At 42.9% G+C, this 20,642-nt stretch overlaps 1 protein-coding gene across 1 annotated transcript in view; it reads left to right on the top strand.

Annotated features, from left to right (window-relative positions):
* The window catches only part of ush2a (Usher syndrome 2A (autosomal recessive, mild)), a 176,135-nt gene that overhangs the window by 146,468 nt on the left and 9,025 nt on the right, over nt 1–20,642 (top strand). The window contains exons 71-82 of the mRNA XM_047580544.1: nt 2,714–2,872; nt 3,221–3,383; nt 4,263–4,480; nt 4,565–4,701; nt 14,390–14,471; nt 14,575–14,720; nt 14,811–15,149; nt 15,384–15,745; nt 15,869–16,238; nt 16,547–16,828; nt 16,933–17,102; nt 18,251–18,581. Coding sequence (XP_047436500.1) covers nt 2,714–2,872; nt 3,221–3,383; nt 4,263–4,480; nt 4,565–4,701; nt 14,390–14,471; nt 14,575–14,720; nt 14,811–15,149; nt 15,384–15,745; nt 15,869–16,238; nt 16,547–16,828; nt 16,933–17,102; nt 18,251–18,581 — 2,759 coding nt within the window. The remainder of the gene's footprint in view (nt 1–2,713; nt 2,873–3,220; nt 3,384–4,262; nt 4,481–4,564; nt 4,702–14,389; nt 14,472–14,574; nt 14,721–14,810; nt 15,150–15,383; nt 15,746–15,868; nt 16,239–16,546; nt 16,829–16,932; nt 17,103–18,250; nt 18,582–20,642) is intronic.

Here is a 20,642-nt window from a genome sequence, read left to right as displayed (position 1 = left end):
ATACAAATAAATACAAATACGTTTTATTCTTCTGGCATTTTTTCTCAGAAACAAAGCTGAAACAATTAAAATTATTGTGGTGATATTGTGCTACAGTCCCAGAAAATATATGGTGTGATTTCATAATGAGTATTTCTGCATTCATTTTTAAGTATTACATTAGAACGAGCTTAGGGAAATGATATATAAAATAAAAATGGCAAAAATAAAACATCTCCTCAACAGTTTATAAAATGGTGTTGCTTACTTGGATCTTTGCTTTTTAAAAAAATAAGTTTTAATGTGGTTAATGGAAAACGGAAGCAAATATATGTGACAAAGTTCTGACACAACGACTAATTAACTCTAGCGATTGATGAGCTTTTTCATCTTTGAGAGTAACTTGTAGCCTGTAGCATCCTCCACTGAGACACTATGCCGCCTAATAAATTCACTTTTAATGGAAAGGCAGCTAATTGATATATGCGTCTTTTGCAACGTTATAAAAAGCGACTTCGAATTTGCTTAACGGTTATAAACATTGCTTAAAGAGAGGGGTCAAACTGAAACAAAGCCCCGAGTAGTTTTCCATTCACCTTCTGGCCTCTCAAGACCTGGACGCATACACAGGCATACATGAGAATACACTTGGAGCTGGCTCTCATGCTTATGGGGCAGTGATTGTCTGCCCTAACCCATCTATCATTGACTATTACTCTCTCATTAGGCTGATTTCCCATCTCAGAAACTGCTTAAAAGGCCAACTAGCAAAGACACTTCACTTTGTTGTGTGTGTGGAATGTGTGTGGGTTTTGCCTCTGTGTGTTTGTGTTTGTGTTTATGTATGCATCTTTATACATGTGTATTTCAGTGTGCGTGCACGCATGCTTGTGCGTGCACATCACTCTGAGATATTTCCATAGGCAGGCCTATTCTATTGTCATTATGGGCTGATTTTAAAGGTGAGGAAATATCGGCTGGGTTCTCACGCTTGGTTAACTCCCTGAGCCCGGAGTCTGGAGTGTTTTCGTCTTGTGTGCGCACGTGTGTGTGTGTGTGTGTGTGTGTGTGTGCATGCTTAACTCTCTGACAGTGTGTTCGTGCATGTGCATCTTCATATGCATAAACTGACTGCCAAAGCACTGACGTATGGCTGTTAAAAAGACATTTACTCTAAGATCAGTTTCTCCATCGTGGTGTTTGTGGTTGTCTGTGCCTACGTGTGTGGGGAACCGCAGGAAATGCATTACATGTATGGTTTTTGCTGTAGGCAAGAGTTTATGTATGTGTTTGTAATTGTGGGCATGATGTGTATGAAATAGAAGATGGGGAAGCAGGTCTTTGGTTGTACATAATAAAACTTAAATATCACAGTGATGATTAAACCTATACGGCATTAACACCTCTGTGTGTGTTCACACATAAATATCCCTTAGTGTGTGTGTGTGTGGATTATGTAAAGGTGTGTTCATGTAAAAGGCTCCATGCGCTGAAGTCAGAGGTGTGTGTGTGTGTGTGTGAGTGTAGGTGCATGTGTGCATATGTGAGTTGGGGGGTGAATAATTGAAGTCTTTCATTTGTCTGGTAATCAGTTCGTTCTCGAGATATCCAGAGTTCATGAATGTTGAATAACCCATCACAATACAGTTGGCCTGAATTATGGAAAAACCTCCGGCGAGAATATTAACAAAGTCTAGGGGCGCGTGTGTGTCTGTGTGAGTGTTGTCTGTATGTATACATTTGTGAGTTTTTTGTCTGGTTGTGAGACCTCGCTGCCAGAATCATGAGGCCAAAAATATAAGTACAGGTAGATTTATGTGTTTTCGATACAAAATGGGTCTATAATTACTACCAACCAGTCAGGACACTGAATATCAATAAAACAGAATGAAATAATTAGGCGATCAGGCATAACATTAAAAACACCTTCCTAATATTGTGTAGGTTCCTTGTGCCTCCAAACCTGCTGTGACTCATCAGAGAATGGACATGGTCATTCTGAGGGGGGACCTGTGGTGTCTGGAAACACACTGTTGTTAGTGGGGGTCTTTGGGTCCTATAGGTTGAGGGGCGGGTCCTCTGTGGATCATCCCACAGATACTTGATCAGTTTGGGATCTAGTGAATTTGGAGGTCAACACCTTGTGCTGTTATTCATCTTTTTTGAGTTGTTCCTGAATCGTTTGTGTGTGTGTGTGTGTGTGTGTGTGTGTGTGTGTGTGTGTGTGTGTGTGTGTGTGTGTGTGTGTGTGTGTGTGTCAGGCTGTATCCTGTCATCACGAAGTGTCATAACTATGGGGTGGGGGTGTCTGGTCTGGTCTAGGTGGGTGGTACATGTCTAGTAACGTTTGCTTCTCCTGTCGGTGGTTTTAATGTTGTGGCTGATCAGTGCTGCCCTCATAGATGTGTGAATAACCCATGCCATGTGTGTCTGTTTAAAACTCCATCACAGTCATTTGAAGTTTTTGCTTCATCTTTCCAACAGCTTGTAGCTGTTGTGTGTTAGAACAGAGTTAAAAAATAATCAGCTACCACTCCAGAAAGGCAGATACTGACCTGCCTTACAAGTCATATCCTAAGCACTAAATGGGGTCTCTGAATTTTTCATTACAAGTTTTGCTTTTGTTCTATTTTTAATGTTAACGAAATAAAAATTAGCTGTACGTTGTTGTACATTGTTGTTTTCAGTTTAAAATGAGCTGCTAAACCTAATCATAATCTGTCTCATTCCACAGTTCATGTGAACATCAGCCAGCCTGTGAACTACAACATCTTGTTAAATCCAGGGAGTGACAGTGCCATAAAGCGTCAGGCTGGTCAAGACCTGCACCTCACTGTGACCGGTCTCGAGCCCTTCACCACTTACTACATAAGAGTGCAGGCCTGTCAGACTGGTAAGAATCCTTTCTTTTCAAAGGTCGTCTGCCTGTAATAAATTGAGCCAATCAACAAGTTCACTTGTCAGCTCTATTTGTGACTAATGTAGCTGCATTTCTGATATTTTAACAGACACTATAGTCCTGGAGGCAAAGTTTTATGCTTGAACTATCGTCCAGGCAGGTTAAAAAATACTTTAATGTTAACCAATGACCTTTTCATTGGAGATAGTGTAGCCTGATTCAGCTGAAGTCTCTCACTACAGCCTTTAAGCTGCTAATAACGATATGTTGTGTAATAAGGTAACACTAGGAGACTTGTGCATGTATTTTTATTCCACAAATGTTCTACTTTGTTCTCTGTAGATGGGTGCGGAGTAGGAGATGGTGTCTATGTCCAGACATTAGAGACGGCCCCAGAAGGTCTCCTGCCCCCCACAGTCAAAGCAGCAGGAGCCAGTGTGCTGGAGATCCACTGGTCACCTCCCAAAAAACCAAACGGACTCATCACCTCCTACCATATATACAGGTAACAGTCTGGAAGTTTCACATGTAAACCTGTTAAGAGCCCAGCTGAGTAACCAGAGCAGGTCTGCAAAAATAAACTGAAATGATAAAAATTGGCACATTGTGTTTCATTTCTTTAACCTGTGATGTAGGCGAAACATTTCTTACCATTACAAATACTAGGTGGCAAAACCATTCCCAAAGACTACAGCAGCCGGTGAAAGTTTTGGTGATGTCTCTCCAAGAAAAGTCTGCTTACCAATCTATGTATTGTGTGAGCGGATGTGCATCTGTGCATGTGCGTATTAATGCATGCTGAAGGTCGTGGTCCGCTTGTTGACCGAAGAGTGTGTGATCTGTATGCAGGGTCAGACCAGACTAAGCCCTTTAAGTCCTCAGGAAACACACATTAGCATAGCAGTATACACACACACACACAAACACACTGACACATCTGGCATGATCAGACTCAGGCAGACAGGGACTTGGATAAAACAGGAAAATCTCTCTTTCTCTCTCTCATACACACACCTTATACCCTGCGTCGACAGACAAATGGGCTTACCAAAGACTTCAGGTTGCTTGCATCAGCCAGTGACTTACACACAATGTTTTAGACGTGATGTTACTTTTTTATTACAAATCCACACAAACTACCTGATTTCAAAAACAGTTAAGGATAACATGTTCTCCAATATAATTCACATACATACATTACACCAGAATTGCACAAAAAGTGTGCTTTGATTACTTTGGTATTAAAATTTCCAAATCATTCACAATAAATTCCTTCTGCTGTGTTAATTTGAGGTATCTGGACATATAGGATATTTACATAAAATATACATGTTTATAGTTTGGGTTTTCAGAAAATCTAATCCAAGAATTCATTTTACCATAGGCGTCCCCTGGGAACCGAGGAGGAGCTGCTGGTTTTCATCTGGTCCAGTGGGCCGCTTGAATTTTTTGATGCCAGCCCTGACCTGAGACCTTTCAGTCACTTCCAGTACAGGGTTCGGGCTCACAACTCAAAAGGCTCAGTTCTGAGTCAGTGGACTTTAGCTCAGACCTTAGAGGCCAAACCTCAAGACATGTCCGCTCCCATTGTAACACCCTCAGGTAAGTTCACACAGTCTCATGGAATCTGGTATATTTAAAATGTTTTCACATTGAATCACTGAATCATGCTGTGTTCTATGACAGGGGCCTACTCAGCCCACCTGAAATGGAGTGAACCGAGACAACCCAATGGTCTCATTTCCCATTATAGGCTGATTTACAAGAAGCAGCAACAGGACCCAACACTCAACTCAACCACTGTTACAGCTCTCACTGTAGAGGTAAATGCTCTCTCTCTCACACGCACACAGAATGAACACCCAGAGCTTTATTTAACTTGAAGCATAGTCTCATCTCTAATCACTGTTAGTATTCCACTGCTGCATGTTGTATCACCAGAGCATTTTCCCTGTACTGATAACTCCATAACGTTATTGACACATATGGAAACACACTTTTACACAGACAAAGCTAAAAACATTAGAGAAATAAATAAAAGTGTATTGTATTTACATTTTATTGTGTGTATGCGCGTCTATGTGTGTCTATTGTCTTTCACAATGCTTGTGAAGAAATTTAGAGTCTACCTGTGGTGCTGGTGCCATCTGTTTACCAGTGAGGGGTCTGAAGACACACACACACACACACACACACACACACACACACACACACAGACACACACTCACTCACTGAGCCCAAGGCCTGCTACTCTCCAGGGCCCTTCCCACAATTCTGTGCTATGTCTGATGCTTCAACAGGGAGAATGACTACAATATAAGTTTCCTAAAACCACACACACACACACGCACTTCACATTCACACACTGTATGTTACCGTTAACAGCTGTCATCTAGTCTCAATATGAGTTGGCAGCACAGTAAGCAGGCTAAGTTCACCCAAAGCTGCAATGAGATATTGGCCAACAGTAGCTGGCCTCCTCTCCGCATGCCACCACACACAAGTATGTGTGTCTGCAACAGTACCTCAGACTCAGTCTTGAAAATTAGAATTAGTTTTTCTCTCTTTCTCTTTCTTTCTTTTGAAAAAAAAATTGAATTAAATAATAAATAAAAAACAAGACAGGATAAGAGGAATAAGTCACTTAGTAATTAAACAATACGTTGTAGTGATCTGTATGTTCTGGCATGTGTAGTGTGTTCAAAGGTTGATAAATATAGGTTTAGATTAAAAAAATAAAGTGAAAACTGGCAATGGAGTTGCTAGAAAAGGTAAAAAAGAAAAGAAAGACGAGCTGGAATTAGTGAGATGAGAAGTGGAAGGGGGGGAAGAGACAAGTGGATGGAGAAGAGGGCGCTGAGACAGAGTGATAGATAGGGGAAGGAAGGTGGAGAGCTAAAGAGGGAGAAGCTTTGGAAGTATAGATCTATATTCTGTCCATACGTGTGGCCTCTTCTCCCTCTGTGACCTTTGGCTTGTCACTCATAATTAATACAAGATGTAAATGGAGACCTTTCACCTTCTCATTGATATGGAACACTCTGTGTTTGTGTGTGTGTGTGTGTGTGTGTGGGAGAAAGAGAGAGAAGCTCATTGACATGGCATAGACTTATTTTGGTGGCGGTCATTTGTCACACCGTTGCCTTCACCACATGCACTGCAATGTTTGGCAACACACAAAGGAAAAGGACGATGAGCAAATAAGTTTTGAAACAATGTGAAAAGGATAGACTTGTAAAGGATTGTGCGAATTGTTTCTATTAACTGTGTGCATCCCTCGTGCTCACAGTGGTCATTCATTAAATCTTAAAGTGGTGCTTAATTCAATGTTTTGTACAGTATGGATTCTTCATCATCAAGTAACTTTGCTCTCTCCTTAGTGTTCACCAGTCGGCCCTTTTTCTTACACTAAATATGTCTTAGTTTTGCAGCTGCATTGTTTGTGCATGTGTGTGTGTGTGTGTGTCAATTTGGTGTGTGTGTGTGTATTGATCTCAGGCTGGGCTGGGAACCCTGCTCTGTGCCAGCTTGGCTGATTAATGGGGTCGTCATGGCAATCGGACGGAATGAGGGTACGAAGCGCAGGCGGCCTGCCTCGCTAGACCCCTACACGCCGCCTGGCACGCACATAGTCTCACACGCACACACACACACACACACACAAATTCACTCTCCATGCCTTACACCTTCCTGACAGACATGTTAGTCACTCACACAACCCTGTCAGGATGCCTTTCTTGCTCTGTGGTTACCTTACCTGTCCTCTGCTTTCTGTTTTCCTTCATTATTTTGTTTTTATTTATTTATTTCCCTGCTCATCTATCAGATGTCTCCTGCTCTGTGTCCACGTCCTCTCTTATCTATGTACAAATGGATGTTTGAGCTAACGGTGTTCATGTAGCTCTCTGTCAGTTCTGGCCGAGGGCTTCGTTGAACAACTATAATTCAACCATACACTCCTCTCCTTTACTTTGTGTTTCATCCTTTCTTTCTTTTCATCTTTTCACAGCCTTGACTATCTTTTAACTTTCCTGGTCCATTTCCTCTTGTCTGTCTGCCTTCTATGTTGTTTTCCTCTTATTCTAAATGTTACATTTCCAGTCTCCTCTCTTCCATCTGATTTACCACCTTCTTTTACCTCTTCCATCCTTTTTTTCCGTCTTCTTTCCCTTCTCTTACTCCATATGCAGTCATTTACTCATCTCCCATTTTTTCATTGTCCCTGCTCTCAGTTTTTTTTTTTTTGTATTTTCCTGCCTACCACCTCCTTCTCTGTTCTCTGCTGTCCTTTCCTCCCTCCCTTGGCTCTTCCAGATGTTACAGTGTGGCCCCTGGGACCGCTGGTGAAGGGAGACCGTGGGCATACGTGTGTGTATACGTGTTACTCTATGTGCATGCATATGTCTGAATATGGTCGTGTGCGCCTGTGTGCATGCAGAACATTTTTGTTTGCGTGTGTCTGTGTGTGTATATGCAACAGTGTGTGTGTGTGTGTGTGTGCTGTATTAATACATCCCATTGATCAGAGCAGGACCCCTGACAGTCATCATCCCTGAGAACCATCTGGCCGACGCCTGACGCTCCCTCACCCAAACAGAAGCTGACACCCTATTAATCTGACACCGCCATGCATACATAGGTGTGCGTGCGTGTGTTTGTGTGTGTGAATGAATGAATCCGTGAGAGCGTGCGGAAGAGAGTGCGTAAAAGGTTATGTGTAGCGCATGTGTTAACATTTCTGCCATGTCTTCTGTTTCTGCGTACGTGTTTGCGCGTGTGTGTTTGTGTGTGTGTGCGCGCGCGCCAAATCCAAACTGTGCACACGCATACAAACGTGTACACGCACCACCATCCGCCAACAACAGCCGGCGCTGAAGGGAGCTGAAGGGTGCTTGGAAATTAAGGTTATTACACAAATTGAGCCATATGGTCTAAATATTTCAGAGCTGAAATTTACTAGGCAATAAAAATGGCCCCTACCTCGGTAATGGTGTAAATTACAGCTTAACCACCAGCGCTAATGATGTCCTTCTGTACGCCCCGTAACCAACCGTACATGAAGGACACATTGTTTAAAAAATACCCCAGGAAAAAAGAAAGAAAGAGGGAGGGGAGAGGGAAAGGGAAGAAGGGATGGGGAACGTGGGGGGAAAAATGAAGCGAACGGAGTAAAGGAGGAAGGGAAAGAAGTGAAGGAAGCGGAGAGTGAGGGGAAAAGAGGGATGGATGAAGAGAGAAAGAGAGAGAGTGATTAATATGAGAAGTGGGGAGAAAGAGAGAGAGAGCTAGCAGCATGTTTACAATCTGTTAGTTTACCATTAAGAGCCCGTCAGAGAGTGTGGGACAGCGAGGGCCAGCCGGCGAACTGTTTCTCCAAGCCGATATGAGGTTTCAGTGCGTGTGTGTGTGTGTGTGTCACACTGTGTTTGGGCACGGTGTATGAAGATGGACATGTCAGAATATATGGTGACCATGTCTAACACTGGTCACCATAAACATATCTGATTCTATTTGAACACACACCATGAATATGGAAGCATGGTTTGGAAATACTTGAGTATGTCAGATTGGAGACTGGTATAAGAATCATACATGTCACTTGATCCTTATTGCATGTTTTCATGCAATGAAACTCACTAGGAAAATGTATCTGTCCTGGCAAGAGCAGGGTTTTTCCCGACCAGTCATATACACATAGTCATATAAAAAACAAAAGCGAGCACTTTGAAGGAATCCCTCAACATCTTTAAATATCTACTAGGTCCAAGTTAGATGATTACATTGATGCCATTCCTATAGGTGTGGGATAAATATTAGGAGGTCGTTAGCTCTGGACAGAGACTAGAAGAAGGAGGAAACCACTGGCCTTGCTTTGCCGTAAAGTAAACAAGTACCCCAACATGACTTATTAATCAGTTTATTATTATTCTCCAAAAAAGTATTTTCTGTTGGTCATTTGCCAGACTTTTCTGTATTAGCAGCACATTTTTGGTCACAGGTGTGTTACATCCCACCATCACCCACATTGTTTGTATCAGCAATAAAAGTCCAGCCTCAAAAGATTCTTTATAGCATACTTTCATATGATGATGTAAAAACATATACAGGTGTTGACACATGATAAACCTGTGAACAAGTTGTGTTAATTTGGACAGTCAAGCTGGACTGGGGCAAAAGCTAAACTGCTTTAGGTTTGACCCTCTCTTTCTTTGAGCTCAGTTTAAACACCAAAGACAGTGAGCGAAGGCAAAGAAGATGGTTGAATAGGAATGATAGGGCTTTGTCCTTGCTCCTAGTGACATCCTCTAACAAATGAGGGAGACAACGGGAGTGGAGAGAAGAGAGAAATGGAGAGCTGAGTGCACAGAGACCGAGGGGCGAGGGACGAGGAGGTTAAGAGAGGAGGAGGAGACAGGTGAAGAGAGGAAGGAAGGATTATAGGAGAGGATAAGGAGACTCGGATGCAGAGTTTGTTAGGCCCTCTGCCTATCACACCCCTTAGTTAGATGTCTCCAGCTCTGATTGGAGGGCTCTCAGCATTCTGCATAAACAGCCAAATAATCAGGCTGCAACACTCCCTGATCTTTTCACTGCAATCTTTCCCTCTGTCTCATCATCTTTGTTGCGACTCCTCCCTCTGTCGCTGCACACTCCTTATTTCTCCCACCATCACTACATTTCTATCTGAGGCTTCCCTGCCTCTGTGTCAAATTACAGTTTTTATGTTGTACTCATCCACCATCTTGCCCCCTTCATTCCCTCTTCTTCAAGTGATTTTTTTCCCCCCAAGTGACTTTATATTCTTCTTCTTCCTCTTCCTCTTTCTTTCTTCGCATCACTCTCTTTCTTACATCCTCTTCCTCAAAATAATGACAGGTTGTGTGTTATTGTGTGTCTGTCTGTGAAGTGGCCACACCATCCATTGTAGTGCTCTTCACTTGTCCTAATGGATGTTTAGAGCTGCAGCCGCAGTATGATGGCCATCACTTAAGAGGAACACTGAGAGTGTGTGAGAGTATAAAAAAGAAGAGAAAAAATAAATAGTGTATTTGTCCATTCAACTCTGTGAAGGCCTTCCTGTCTCTGTTTTTTTCTCTGTGTTTTTGTTTGTACAAATACACATAATTTTCTGTCATAATTAAAACCAGCAGACCTGTGCATTTATCAAATGTTGTTTCACAAGATGTCCCTCCATTTTACAGTCCTTTAGCCCATAATATGTCCACACAAATTTACAAACACATGCTGAAGTTATATACTGTATGCACTGTATATACATATAAATATATACACACACACACACACACCACATATGCTCTTCCTGTGGTCTGGAGCCAACAAAGCCAATCATAGATGTCGGTGTGAAGTGAGCATGGCTGTTCCAGACCCCTACAGTCCTTCTCTACATCTGTGCTGGGCACAGACAAAACACATGCCTAACGGCACTCTGTGTGTCTGTAGTTGTGTTTCTGTGTGTGTCTGTTTTTATGTGTATGTCTGTGTGTGTGTGTCGCACAAACGTCTGTATGTGTCAGGGTTTGTCTAACGCACCCTGACTAGCAGGGACACACATGCAGGGCATTTACAAACAGACACAGGGCAATTGTTCCAGCAGCATTGAATTAGGCAAGAACACATAAATAGACACACACACACACACACGCACACAAACTTGGCTTGAGAGCTTGGCATGGGGTGCAAGAGATCAGCGTGTGGTGCACTGGCTCACCTCAGAAACCTCTGAAAACAATTACAGCTCTCACAGGGCTGGTCAGGACACAGCTTGTGCTAATAGACTGGACAATTGAATTGAACTGCGTTGAATTCAACTGAACTGAATTGAATTCCACTGAATCGAGCTCAGATGAGTCACATCTGATCGCATCGTGTTTCATCTAACACGTTTTACCAAAACTGGAAAGAAGTAAGACGCTTGAGAAAAGGTGAAGCAGCGTGGCGCTTTATTATCTCTCCGGGATTTAATGTAACAGAGCAGCGAGGCCAGAGAAGGTCTGTGGAGAGAATCATCCCAAAGGCAGAGCAGTTGGACCCCGTTCACCTGTCATTAGGCATGCTTGTTTCATGTATGCTCTTTTTACTTTTACCTGCTTGTGTCTCTGTGTGTGTGTGTGTGTGTGTGTGTGTGTGTGTTGTTGTGTGTGTGTGTGTCTGTGTGTGTGTGTGTGTGTGTGTGTGTGTGTGTGTGAATGAGAGACAAAGAGATGGAGAGGGGCTGTTTGTGCGTGTGTGTGTGCATGCATGTGTGCAGCCATATGCTAATTTTGGTCGGTCTCTCTGTCTCTGTCTCTCTGCGGGGCCCAGTGCTGGGGCCTTTGTGAGATAATCAGCATAATTCTTTTGACAAATACACATGGTTATTCTTAATTAGTATCACACACTGTCCCCCCGGCTGCACCATGCCTCTCTACCTGAATATCACACACACACACACAGATGTGCACTTGCACGCATACTCACTTTTAGGGACACATGGGTACAAAACAAAAGTGCTTGCAGATGCGGGCTTGTTAGGATACATGCATACGCACACACAAAATCAGAGATATCGGTATACGTGCACCAAATCAAGCCACGCAAATGCACGCTGATCCTTTTATATAGGCTGCACGTGCAGAGAAACACACTATCCGGAGTACCCCTGCTGTAGCTCAGCTCTCACACCAAAGAGAATGAGGGGGGAAAAAAGATTGAATAGATTGCTTCCTTGCCCTCGATGCTAAGTTGTGTTGAACCATGTAAGATCCGAGAGCTCTTTAATGTATAAATTAGTAAGACCTGTCTTGTCTCTTCCTTCCTTTCCACATCATTGTCTCCTTTTCTCTCCCTCTGTCTTGTTTACACGGCCCCCAGTCTCTTCCTTTCTCTTGACTCCTTGCTCCCCTCTGTTCTTTTGCATTTTGTATGATTAAGTGGTGACTTTGATCATCCACACACGCGTGTACTGTACATGCTCACACGCTCTGGATTCAGGTTGACAAGAACCCTTTCTTCGTATTGTAACTCTTCATGTGATCTTCATAGGTTTTTTTTTTTTTTCCCTCTCAAACTAGGCTGAACAGAAAAACCACCATTTATCAAAAAGCGCCTGTTAACGTTACAGTCGTTGACAACCACTACAGCTATAATGTTGCATTTTTTTACAAGATCTGTAAAATACGTACGTTGCAGGTATCAGAGGCTTCTGCTAAATTGCAGTGCAGCTCAAACCCACAAATTGGCAGTGAAACATGGAGTGATCTCCAGAACCGCCAGGTCTAGTTGTTTAAACACGTCAAGGTCAGATCCTGCATAAAATAAAAGTGTAGACCGAAACCTTACAATTACAAGATTGGGGAATACCATTCCAGCTGTGTGGTCTTTAGTTTCTCCTGTGCTCCCACAGGTTTATCTTCACTGCAGATATTAGAGGGTGTTACATTTACCTTGCAGCTCTGTTATTCATGTCATGATTTCTCTGCTAGCGCCATGTATTTGTCTACGTTTTCCTTAATATGGGCTTTAGAAGATGTTGATGCGAAAGAATTGTGTGTATTTGTGTGTGTGTTTGCGTGGCGTGTGGATGTGTGTGTATGCGAGAGAAATAGTTATTGAGGGAGCTGTTAATGTAATGTAATAGTTGTGTGTTTCAGTGTTACACCATTTGATTACAGCCCGTCTACGTGCCTGTGTGTTTGAATTTCGCAGTACTTGATTCTGTGTGCGTGCGTGTACGTGTGTGTGTGTGTGTGCGTGTGTGTGTGTGTGTGGCGAGCAGGCCGTTAATGTGGTGTGTTTCAGTGATAAAGTGTTTGAATGTATTGCCATCTAGAGGCATGTAGCAGAGTCTCCATGCTCCTATAAAATCTGCCAGCGCCAGATGCTGCTATTGACAATGTGCATATGTTAACCGCTTTATAGGCCACATGCCTCACATATTTCACTGGCTTTTAAGGTAGAGAGATCTCTCATTCCCGCTCACTTAATCTGTCTCTCCTTTTTGCCACATCTATCTTTTTTTCCCTCTCTCACTTTAGCTCTCTTCCCTCTTTTTTTTTTTTACTTCACTCAGTCTCCCTCTGTCTTTCTCTCCCCCTCCCTCCTGCCTCCCTTTTTTATTTCCTTCAGCAGTTATTAACTTACTCACCTCTTACTTTTTCTTATCCCTCTTTTCTAACTCTCTGCCCTACATTGCCTTACTTACACACACTTCATTTCATTCCCATCTCTTTTTCCTTTTGTCTTTATTCCTCTCTCCCTCCGCCCCTTTCTCTTTCTATCACTCTCCATCCCTTTCCCCACCCTTTCTCATTGCGTCCCTCCCTCCCTCCGTCTACGGAGAAGTGCTGTGATTTGCAGGAGGATTTAGCTTGTGTCTAGGTGTCTGGGGGCTTATTAATCCTATTTTACTGTGGATGAAAAATATGTTGGCTTCCAGACATGAAAACAGTGAATACATGCATTCTGGTTGTTGTTCAGACAGTTCATCCTTGGTGCCACGCTACGGTGATTTGTCAGGGTTTTCATTTGATTCTGTTTGAATTGGAGACTTTTTGATCCTCTTGCCGCGGCATTGAAGTGGGTTACCAGTTAATCTCTTTGCATATGCTTGGTTTTGTGTGAGCATACAGTCCTGAGCAGACACCTTTTAACTGCAGAGTCAACACTTAATAAAAAAATACAGGCTCCTGTGTTGTACTTTCACTCAAATATGTTCACACGCACTAAGTGAAACATCTCTCTCATAGCTGCTTCAGAGCTTCATAAACAAACACACGCTCACACAGGCATCGCTACGTCCTGGAGCCTGGTGCTCCCAGACTACCATGTCATTGCACGCCAGGGCCCTTTGAAACAACAGTGAGTCTCTTATCAATTAGTAAATGGCATTCCCACTGTATCACACACACATACACACTGTCCCTGTGTTTGCCAGGGTGTTGGGCTGGCTTCCACTGCCTAAAGCTACTGGCAGACACCCTGTGTGTTTGTGTATGTGATATGAAAGGGTGCATGTGTGACATAAACACTCAATCTGGAAGCTTTGAATTCACCCATAAGGGACAGCCGTCTGCCTGCCAGTCTCTCTCTGTCTCTGCCACTTCTCTGGTGTCTGCTTACTTTACCATGGCAGAGCCTGTATGTTAAAATGTTGATATCACAAATCCCATGTTATGTCATCTTAGCTTGCTTTTGTTTCTGTGTTCCTCTTCATATTCCATTTTAATGAGTAACGCACTGGTATTTATTCATGCCGGATTTGTTTGTGTAACTGAATTCATCTCTCTCTCCCTTTGCTTTGTTATTCTACCCACTTCCTCTGTGACTTTATGTATCTGAAATTATTTATTCTGACTCTTTACACTCATTCTTTTGTCTACATCTAATTTTCTTTATGCATTTCCATCTCTTTCTCCTACTTTCTCTAATTTCTTCTCCTTTTGATTCTCTTAGCTCCCTGCATTTTATTGCATCTTTTCAAATATCATGCCTTGGTCTTTCCCGTTCTTATAGGCTTCAGTCCTGGAGGCAACTGTGTATGGTCTTGAACCGTACAGTCAGTACAGTCTACGAGTGGAAGCCGTGAACGGGGCAGGTGGGTCGAATGTGATAAGATCAGTTAAAACATCAGGGATGAATAATAAAAGCACCAGCTTGTGAGCACTTGTGTTGAGCCTAGATGTTTTGTGGCCCTTCAGGCAGTGTCTTCAGCCAATGGGTGGACATTAGGACCCTGGAGGCCTCTCCGGCCGGCGTGGCTAACTTCACAGTGGAGCAGCGAGAGCAGGGCAGGGCGTTACTGCTCAGCTGGGATCAACCACGTGCTCCAAATGGAGTCATCACGGTACATGCAAAATCCTTAATAAAAACAATGAAGTCAAAGTCTGGTGCTCCTCAAAATCACAGTATTATTATTATATTATCTCCCTCGCAGATGTATAATTTGTACAGTGAGGGGAACCTAGAGTTCAGCGGGCTCTCACGCAGCTTCCTGTTTCGTCGTTTGGAGCCATGGACCATTTATGCTCTGACTCTGGAAGCGTGTACCTCAGCAGGATGCACACACACGCCACCTCAGCACATCATCACAGCAGCTGCACCACCTGCTTCCCAAGCGCCTCCCAGGCTTCTCTCAGTCGGCCCCGATCGTGTGTCACTTTCATGGGACCCACCTTCCCAACCCAACGGGCCGATTGGCGAGTATTTCTTGCTTGGGAGAACGGAGGAAGAAGGGAGGGGAAGGAGTAAGGAAGAAGATATGGAAAGGGGGAAAGTAAGTTAAACCCAACATCTTTCTGAGTTTAGTATCAATCATTCGTAAGTTGAAATATCCTTTATCAAATATTCAAGTCATGCTTCTATAACTAATACAAATATGTCAGTATATAAACATTATAATACGTCCTACGGGGGTCACTGTATTTCAGTTCTCACCTTTAAATGGGAACTGTGTACTTGCTGTTCAGATTAAATCATCAGGTTCACTCATCCATGCTGTATCCAACAGGTGCTTTTCAGAGAAACATCCCCTCAACAAATTGAAAGCTTCTCGTATACAGTGACTGGTTTGCGTCCCTGGACAGAGTACGAGTTCAGCGTCTGTACTCGTAATCCAGCTGGACACACCTGCAGCCCGTGGGTGACTGTAACAACCAGACAAGCCCCCCCTCGTGGCATAGCCCCTCCAAAAGTCAGTCATCTCCGAGGCCGGCCCAGTGAGGTGTTGGTGTCCTGGTCTCCTCCTCTGGAGCCTAATGGAGTACTTCAGTCTTACAGGATTCAGAGGAACAACGTCAGTTTCTCATTTAGTTTTGACCCTACTGTCCTCAGCTACACGGATGAAGACCTCCTGCCATTTTCAACATATAGGTATATTATTTACAGACTGTTTTCTACTTTCTGATTTTCTCATTATTCCAAATAATTGTTACAGATAAATCTGTTCCAAATAAGAAAAGTAAACTTAATTCTGTTCTGTTCTATTTTCTACAGCTACTCAGTCATAGCCTGCACATCTGAGGGATGTATCACCAGCCCTCATTCAAACATCACCACTCTAGAGGCTCCACCTGCAACAGTGGGAGCTCCCAAAGTGGACGCCATCACACCAAACAGCATAAATATTTCCTGGAGTAGACCACCGACTCAGAATGGAGAGGTGACAGAATATGTGCTGGAACTGAATAATGAAGAGGCTTATCGTGGCAGAGACCTGAGTACAGTGCTGTCAGGTCTGCAGCCGCATACGTCATATCAGCTGGCTCTGTCTGCTTGCACCAATGGCGGCTGCACTACCAGCGTCACGATGTCCACTGTAACTGGGGAGGCTCCTCCTGCTGGCCTGCCTACTCCCACGCTTAAGGTGTCTTTGTTCGTGTTTGACTTCATTCAATCAAAACCTCTACTGAATGTGTGATACATAAATCTGTGGATTTCAGTTCAAATTCGGTTGAAGGACATTGTGATGTGCTTTGAAGACTTTTAATTCATTTATTTAACGAAATTATTATTATCTATTTATCAGTAGAAAAAGTGGAAAGAAAAGTCGATGCATTTGTTTGTTATTATTTTTTGAGATTTGTAATAAGTAGATTGGTACATCTATTTTACATTCATGTTAAAAGTAACTGTTTGATCTGTTTGATGTGACCTTTAACTTTTCGTTTAAAGGTCACTGGCCCAGAGTCGGTGGAGATTAGTTGGCGACCACCCGAGCACCCCAATGGCATCATAACTGGGTACGAACTCCGCAGAGACGGGGAAGTTATCTACGTCGGCACAGAGACCCATTACCACGACTTCACACTCCTGCCAAACGTGGAATACAGCTATGTTGTCAGGGCCAACAACAGTAGAGGTGCCGTGAGCAGCACCGTCGCCACAGCAAAGACTCACCCATCAGCTCCGTCTGGTGTGGGTCCTCCCATACTGACACCTGTGGGCACAAGTCAGGTGGGTCACTCACCTGTTCAGTGCTCCGAGAGTAAAATCTGAATCAAGAACCACTGAATTGTTACGAATTTTTATTTTTTTTTTTTGGTCTGTGTTGTTGCCAGGTGACGGTAGAGTGGCGTATTCCAGCCCGTCCTAACGGAGACATTGTGAGTTACACTGTGTATCAGAGAGATCCAGTCCAGCTGAGCACCATGAGCTCTGTGTTCACACCAGAAGACACTGGTTTCTCTGACAGACACACCACTCTACGTGGACTGGCTCCTTACCATAGGTGAGACCAAGCACACGTCCTCCACTGTTACCTTTGATCCCGGTCAAAGCATGTGTACAAGTTAACTGCATGTTTGGTTTGGTTTGCAGGTAAATAAGAAAAATACATATAGCTTTTGTTTGTGTTTTTGTGTAAAAAAAAAAAAAACTAAACATTTTATAATTTAACTCAATGAAAATGATTTAGACATTTACATTATATACATCATATATTATGTAGTAGGTTGTGCAACAGAGGGGTGGAATGGGAAGGAATGAGAGATGAGAATGAAAAAAAAAGAAGGCAACAGAGTGCCATCTCTTGGTAACAGAAAAATACTATCACCACAACCCAGGAACTCTTGGATGACACATCTGTTAAAATCAGAACATTATTCACTAGTTTTAGCTTTGATTTATTATTTATTTCTTTTTGATTCACTTTTGTTCTCATTTCAGTAAATGAATAACTTTCATTATCTTAGTAAAGATAGTAAAGGAAAAGAAAGGACTGTGTCAAAAACCTCAGTGGTTTATATCATTTAATTATACATTGAAAACAAAATCCTGGAAAGATAAAATCATACACACCATAACTGTGCACTCTTAGTCAGGAGACATTTAAACACGAATTGCTGATGCTGATGCTTGTGCTAAAAGTTGTGATACTAAAGTACTTGCCAAACTGCATCATCCCTGATTTGGTGAAAAATATGTCGTCACATGGTCAGAATTTCAGCGTACCTGAGTGTGTGCAGTGTGTGGATGTGGTGACGATAACTAAAGCCCATCAGACTTATTAAGATCACTCACACTTTGTCTGGTGAACTTCTGTCTATTTAACTTCTGTTCATCATGTTTTTGTTTTCACTTTCTTTCTAAAAAAAACACAGCAGACATTTCTAAATCATAACCCTGTATTAACCTCAGTTGTTTTCATTTGCAAATGGGGAGAACATGAAGCACCCTCTGAAGATGGGCTGAAAACAAAGCTTTTGACGCATATTAGTTTCTGAATAAATCTAATACAAGAACAAGACACGTTTTTCACGTTTTTTTTTTCAGAATTTTCTGAAAGGCTTGTGCAAGTTATCACCAGATTGTAATTTAAAAAAAAGAAAAAAAGAAGTAAGATACCTCTTACAAATGTGTGTTTATGTGTGTGCACAGGTATGAGGTGAGAGTGGAGGCTTGCACAGCACTGGGCTGCTCCTCCAGTGATTGGTCCTCTATTCTCACGCCTGAAGCTCCCCCTGCTGGACAGACGGGGCCACTGTTGGACCTCCAACCTGACACACACACCGGCCTACAGACCAGCTTCCTCCTCACCTGGTCCCCTCCAGCTAAGCCAAATGGTAGGATCCTGCATTATGAGGTGCACCGCAGACTGGAGAATGCCACTGGCACCCACCGAAGTGAGGCAGCAACAGTTGTCTGCAGGAACGTGTCTACAACTTGCAAAGACAACGGACTGCAGCCGTATACTGTATACCAGTACCAGGTATAACGCTATGTGCATTTAGATGTGTGTGTATGTGAGAACAGCTAAACTGTAGCAACTGCTAACTACTTGTTTATTCCATTAAATTAGTAATTACTTAGACTCAGCAGTTGTTGAGCCCTTTAACGGTTTCAAATGCTGAAATGATCCATAATGATCTGATGCTACAGAGCATGAACAAGCTGACTTATTTTGAGACCTTTCAAATTTCAGATATTATTTTAAAAAGCAAACATCACAGCATAATTTTTGGATAAGGAAAACGAAAAATTTACACTAGTGAGAGGTTTGTTTTTCAGCTGTGTCTTTGTAAAGGCTTAAAAACTGTGGTCTTATTTCACCAGAAATGTCCGCGTTTCGTCCTTTGCATCAGACACAGGAGTTAAATGTTTTATTGTGAACCTCTTTTGCGAATGAGACTGATGCGACTGACTCATCAGACGATGTAGCCTGCTTTCACAATGAGATGTTTTGTAAAAGTGTCGCCACACGCGCAGAGCTAGAGGGATCATTGTATCAGTGTTTTGCATCAACTAAAAACGGCATCCATTCTCTGCAACAAACACAGACACGCGCAAACACGCAGGCCGTGTAATCAGACAGGTGTTAAATGGAGCGGTCCATATTCATGCCGTTGTGCCTGTGCATTGGTACACTAATTGACAGGTTAGCCCTTTGGAAGCAACAATAACATTAGCATTCCTGCCTGTCAGACATATGAGCCGAGGCCAGAGAACCGCTGTAATTGATTGAGTTTGCTTGATTGTGGTGCCGTCTTTATTTACGAGGGTCCTAATTTATGACATGAGGAGGGAGGGAGGGAGGAGCTTTGGGAGATGACGAGCGGGCAACAGAGCCATTAATCACTGGGCCCTCCGAGCACCCCACTTCCTGATTACCAGCCAACCAATCGAATTAACTGTTAGCCTCCTTGGTAACAGAGCTTGTATTGGAAAGACCTTTTAATGGTGACCGCTACACGTCCCCTGAGGATTTGCTAGTGGGGGATTCGGGTATGTGGACAAGGTGGTGGTGGTGTGTGTGTGTGTGTTGGCCATAAACACATCTACACAGTATAGTATTCAGTGTGTTTGTGTGTGCCCGTAAACATGTGTCAGTGTGTGTGTGAGAGAAAGAGAGAGAGCTAAGGAACTGTATACATTTATGGATGTTTCATTCGAAGCTATCACTTAGTTTTTGAAAACAGAGAGAAATGGCAGGAAGAATGTTTTCTCAGCTTGTGTATCGATCTATCAGCCTGTCCACTTACCTCCTACCTACCTGTTTGTCTTTCTGTCTGTCTGCCTGACTTTATTTTTATTTAGCTGTTAATCTGTCTCCGTTCATATCTGGCGCTCATCCTTCTCCCTCTTCGTTTCAGGCGTACACAAGGACGAGTCAGTTTAGTTTAGCACACCACAGCGCAGAGAAAGAAATCATATTAGGCTAATTACACTGGGTCATAAGCTCCTATTGACAGCTTTATGCTTGGTTTTAATTACTGCCCACTTTCACACAACTTAGCCCCTTCACCCCAAGTAGATGCACCCGCCAAGTAGCTCTGTCAGCCTATCAGAGCACTTAAATCGAATCCGCAGTCCAGCCGTCCAATAAAAAGGCTCAAATACTATATGGAAGTTTCCTGGAGGCGTTTGTTGCCATGGCGGCTCATTTGCTGCCATGGCAGCCAACAGGGTATATTTTTATTTTGTCTCCAATAAGCCAAACCATGGCCCAATAGGAAAAGAGAGGAGAGAAAGCAGTAAAAAGCCCACGGATGAAATACGGACGGGGAGATGAATTCTACCTTTTAGCACTGGATCAAGGGCAAGGTGATCTGGACCGACTTTACTTTTGAACTTTTTCTCTGTTCTAAGTGGCACAAACTTCTTAATCAAGCCCAAACTCATGCGTCACTTCGAGACCGAACTGTGTTGCTATCCAGGCGAAGAACATGGTTGTTGCTGGGTAGAGATGTTTTATTGCCGCAGCTAATAATTCTGTATGACGACACAAGTGAATTTAATCAGAACCGCTCTGAGCAACAAGTCAAGTTACAGC

This window comes from Mugil cephalus, chromosome 3, assembly GCF_022458985.1.
Source record: "Mugil cephalus isolate CIBA_MC_2020 chromosome 3, CIBA_Mcephalus_1.1, whole genome shotgun sequence".
NCBI classification, from domain to species: Eukaryota; Metazoa; Chordata; class Actinopteri; order Mugiliformes; family Mugilidae; genus Mugil; species Mugil cephalus.
Note: the sequence above shows the minus strand (reverse complement) of the source record. Positions and strands in the feature narration are given on the sequence as shown.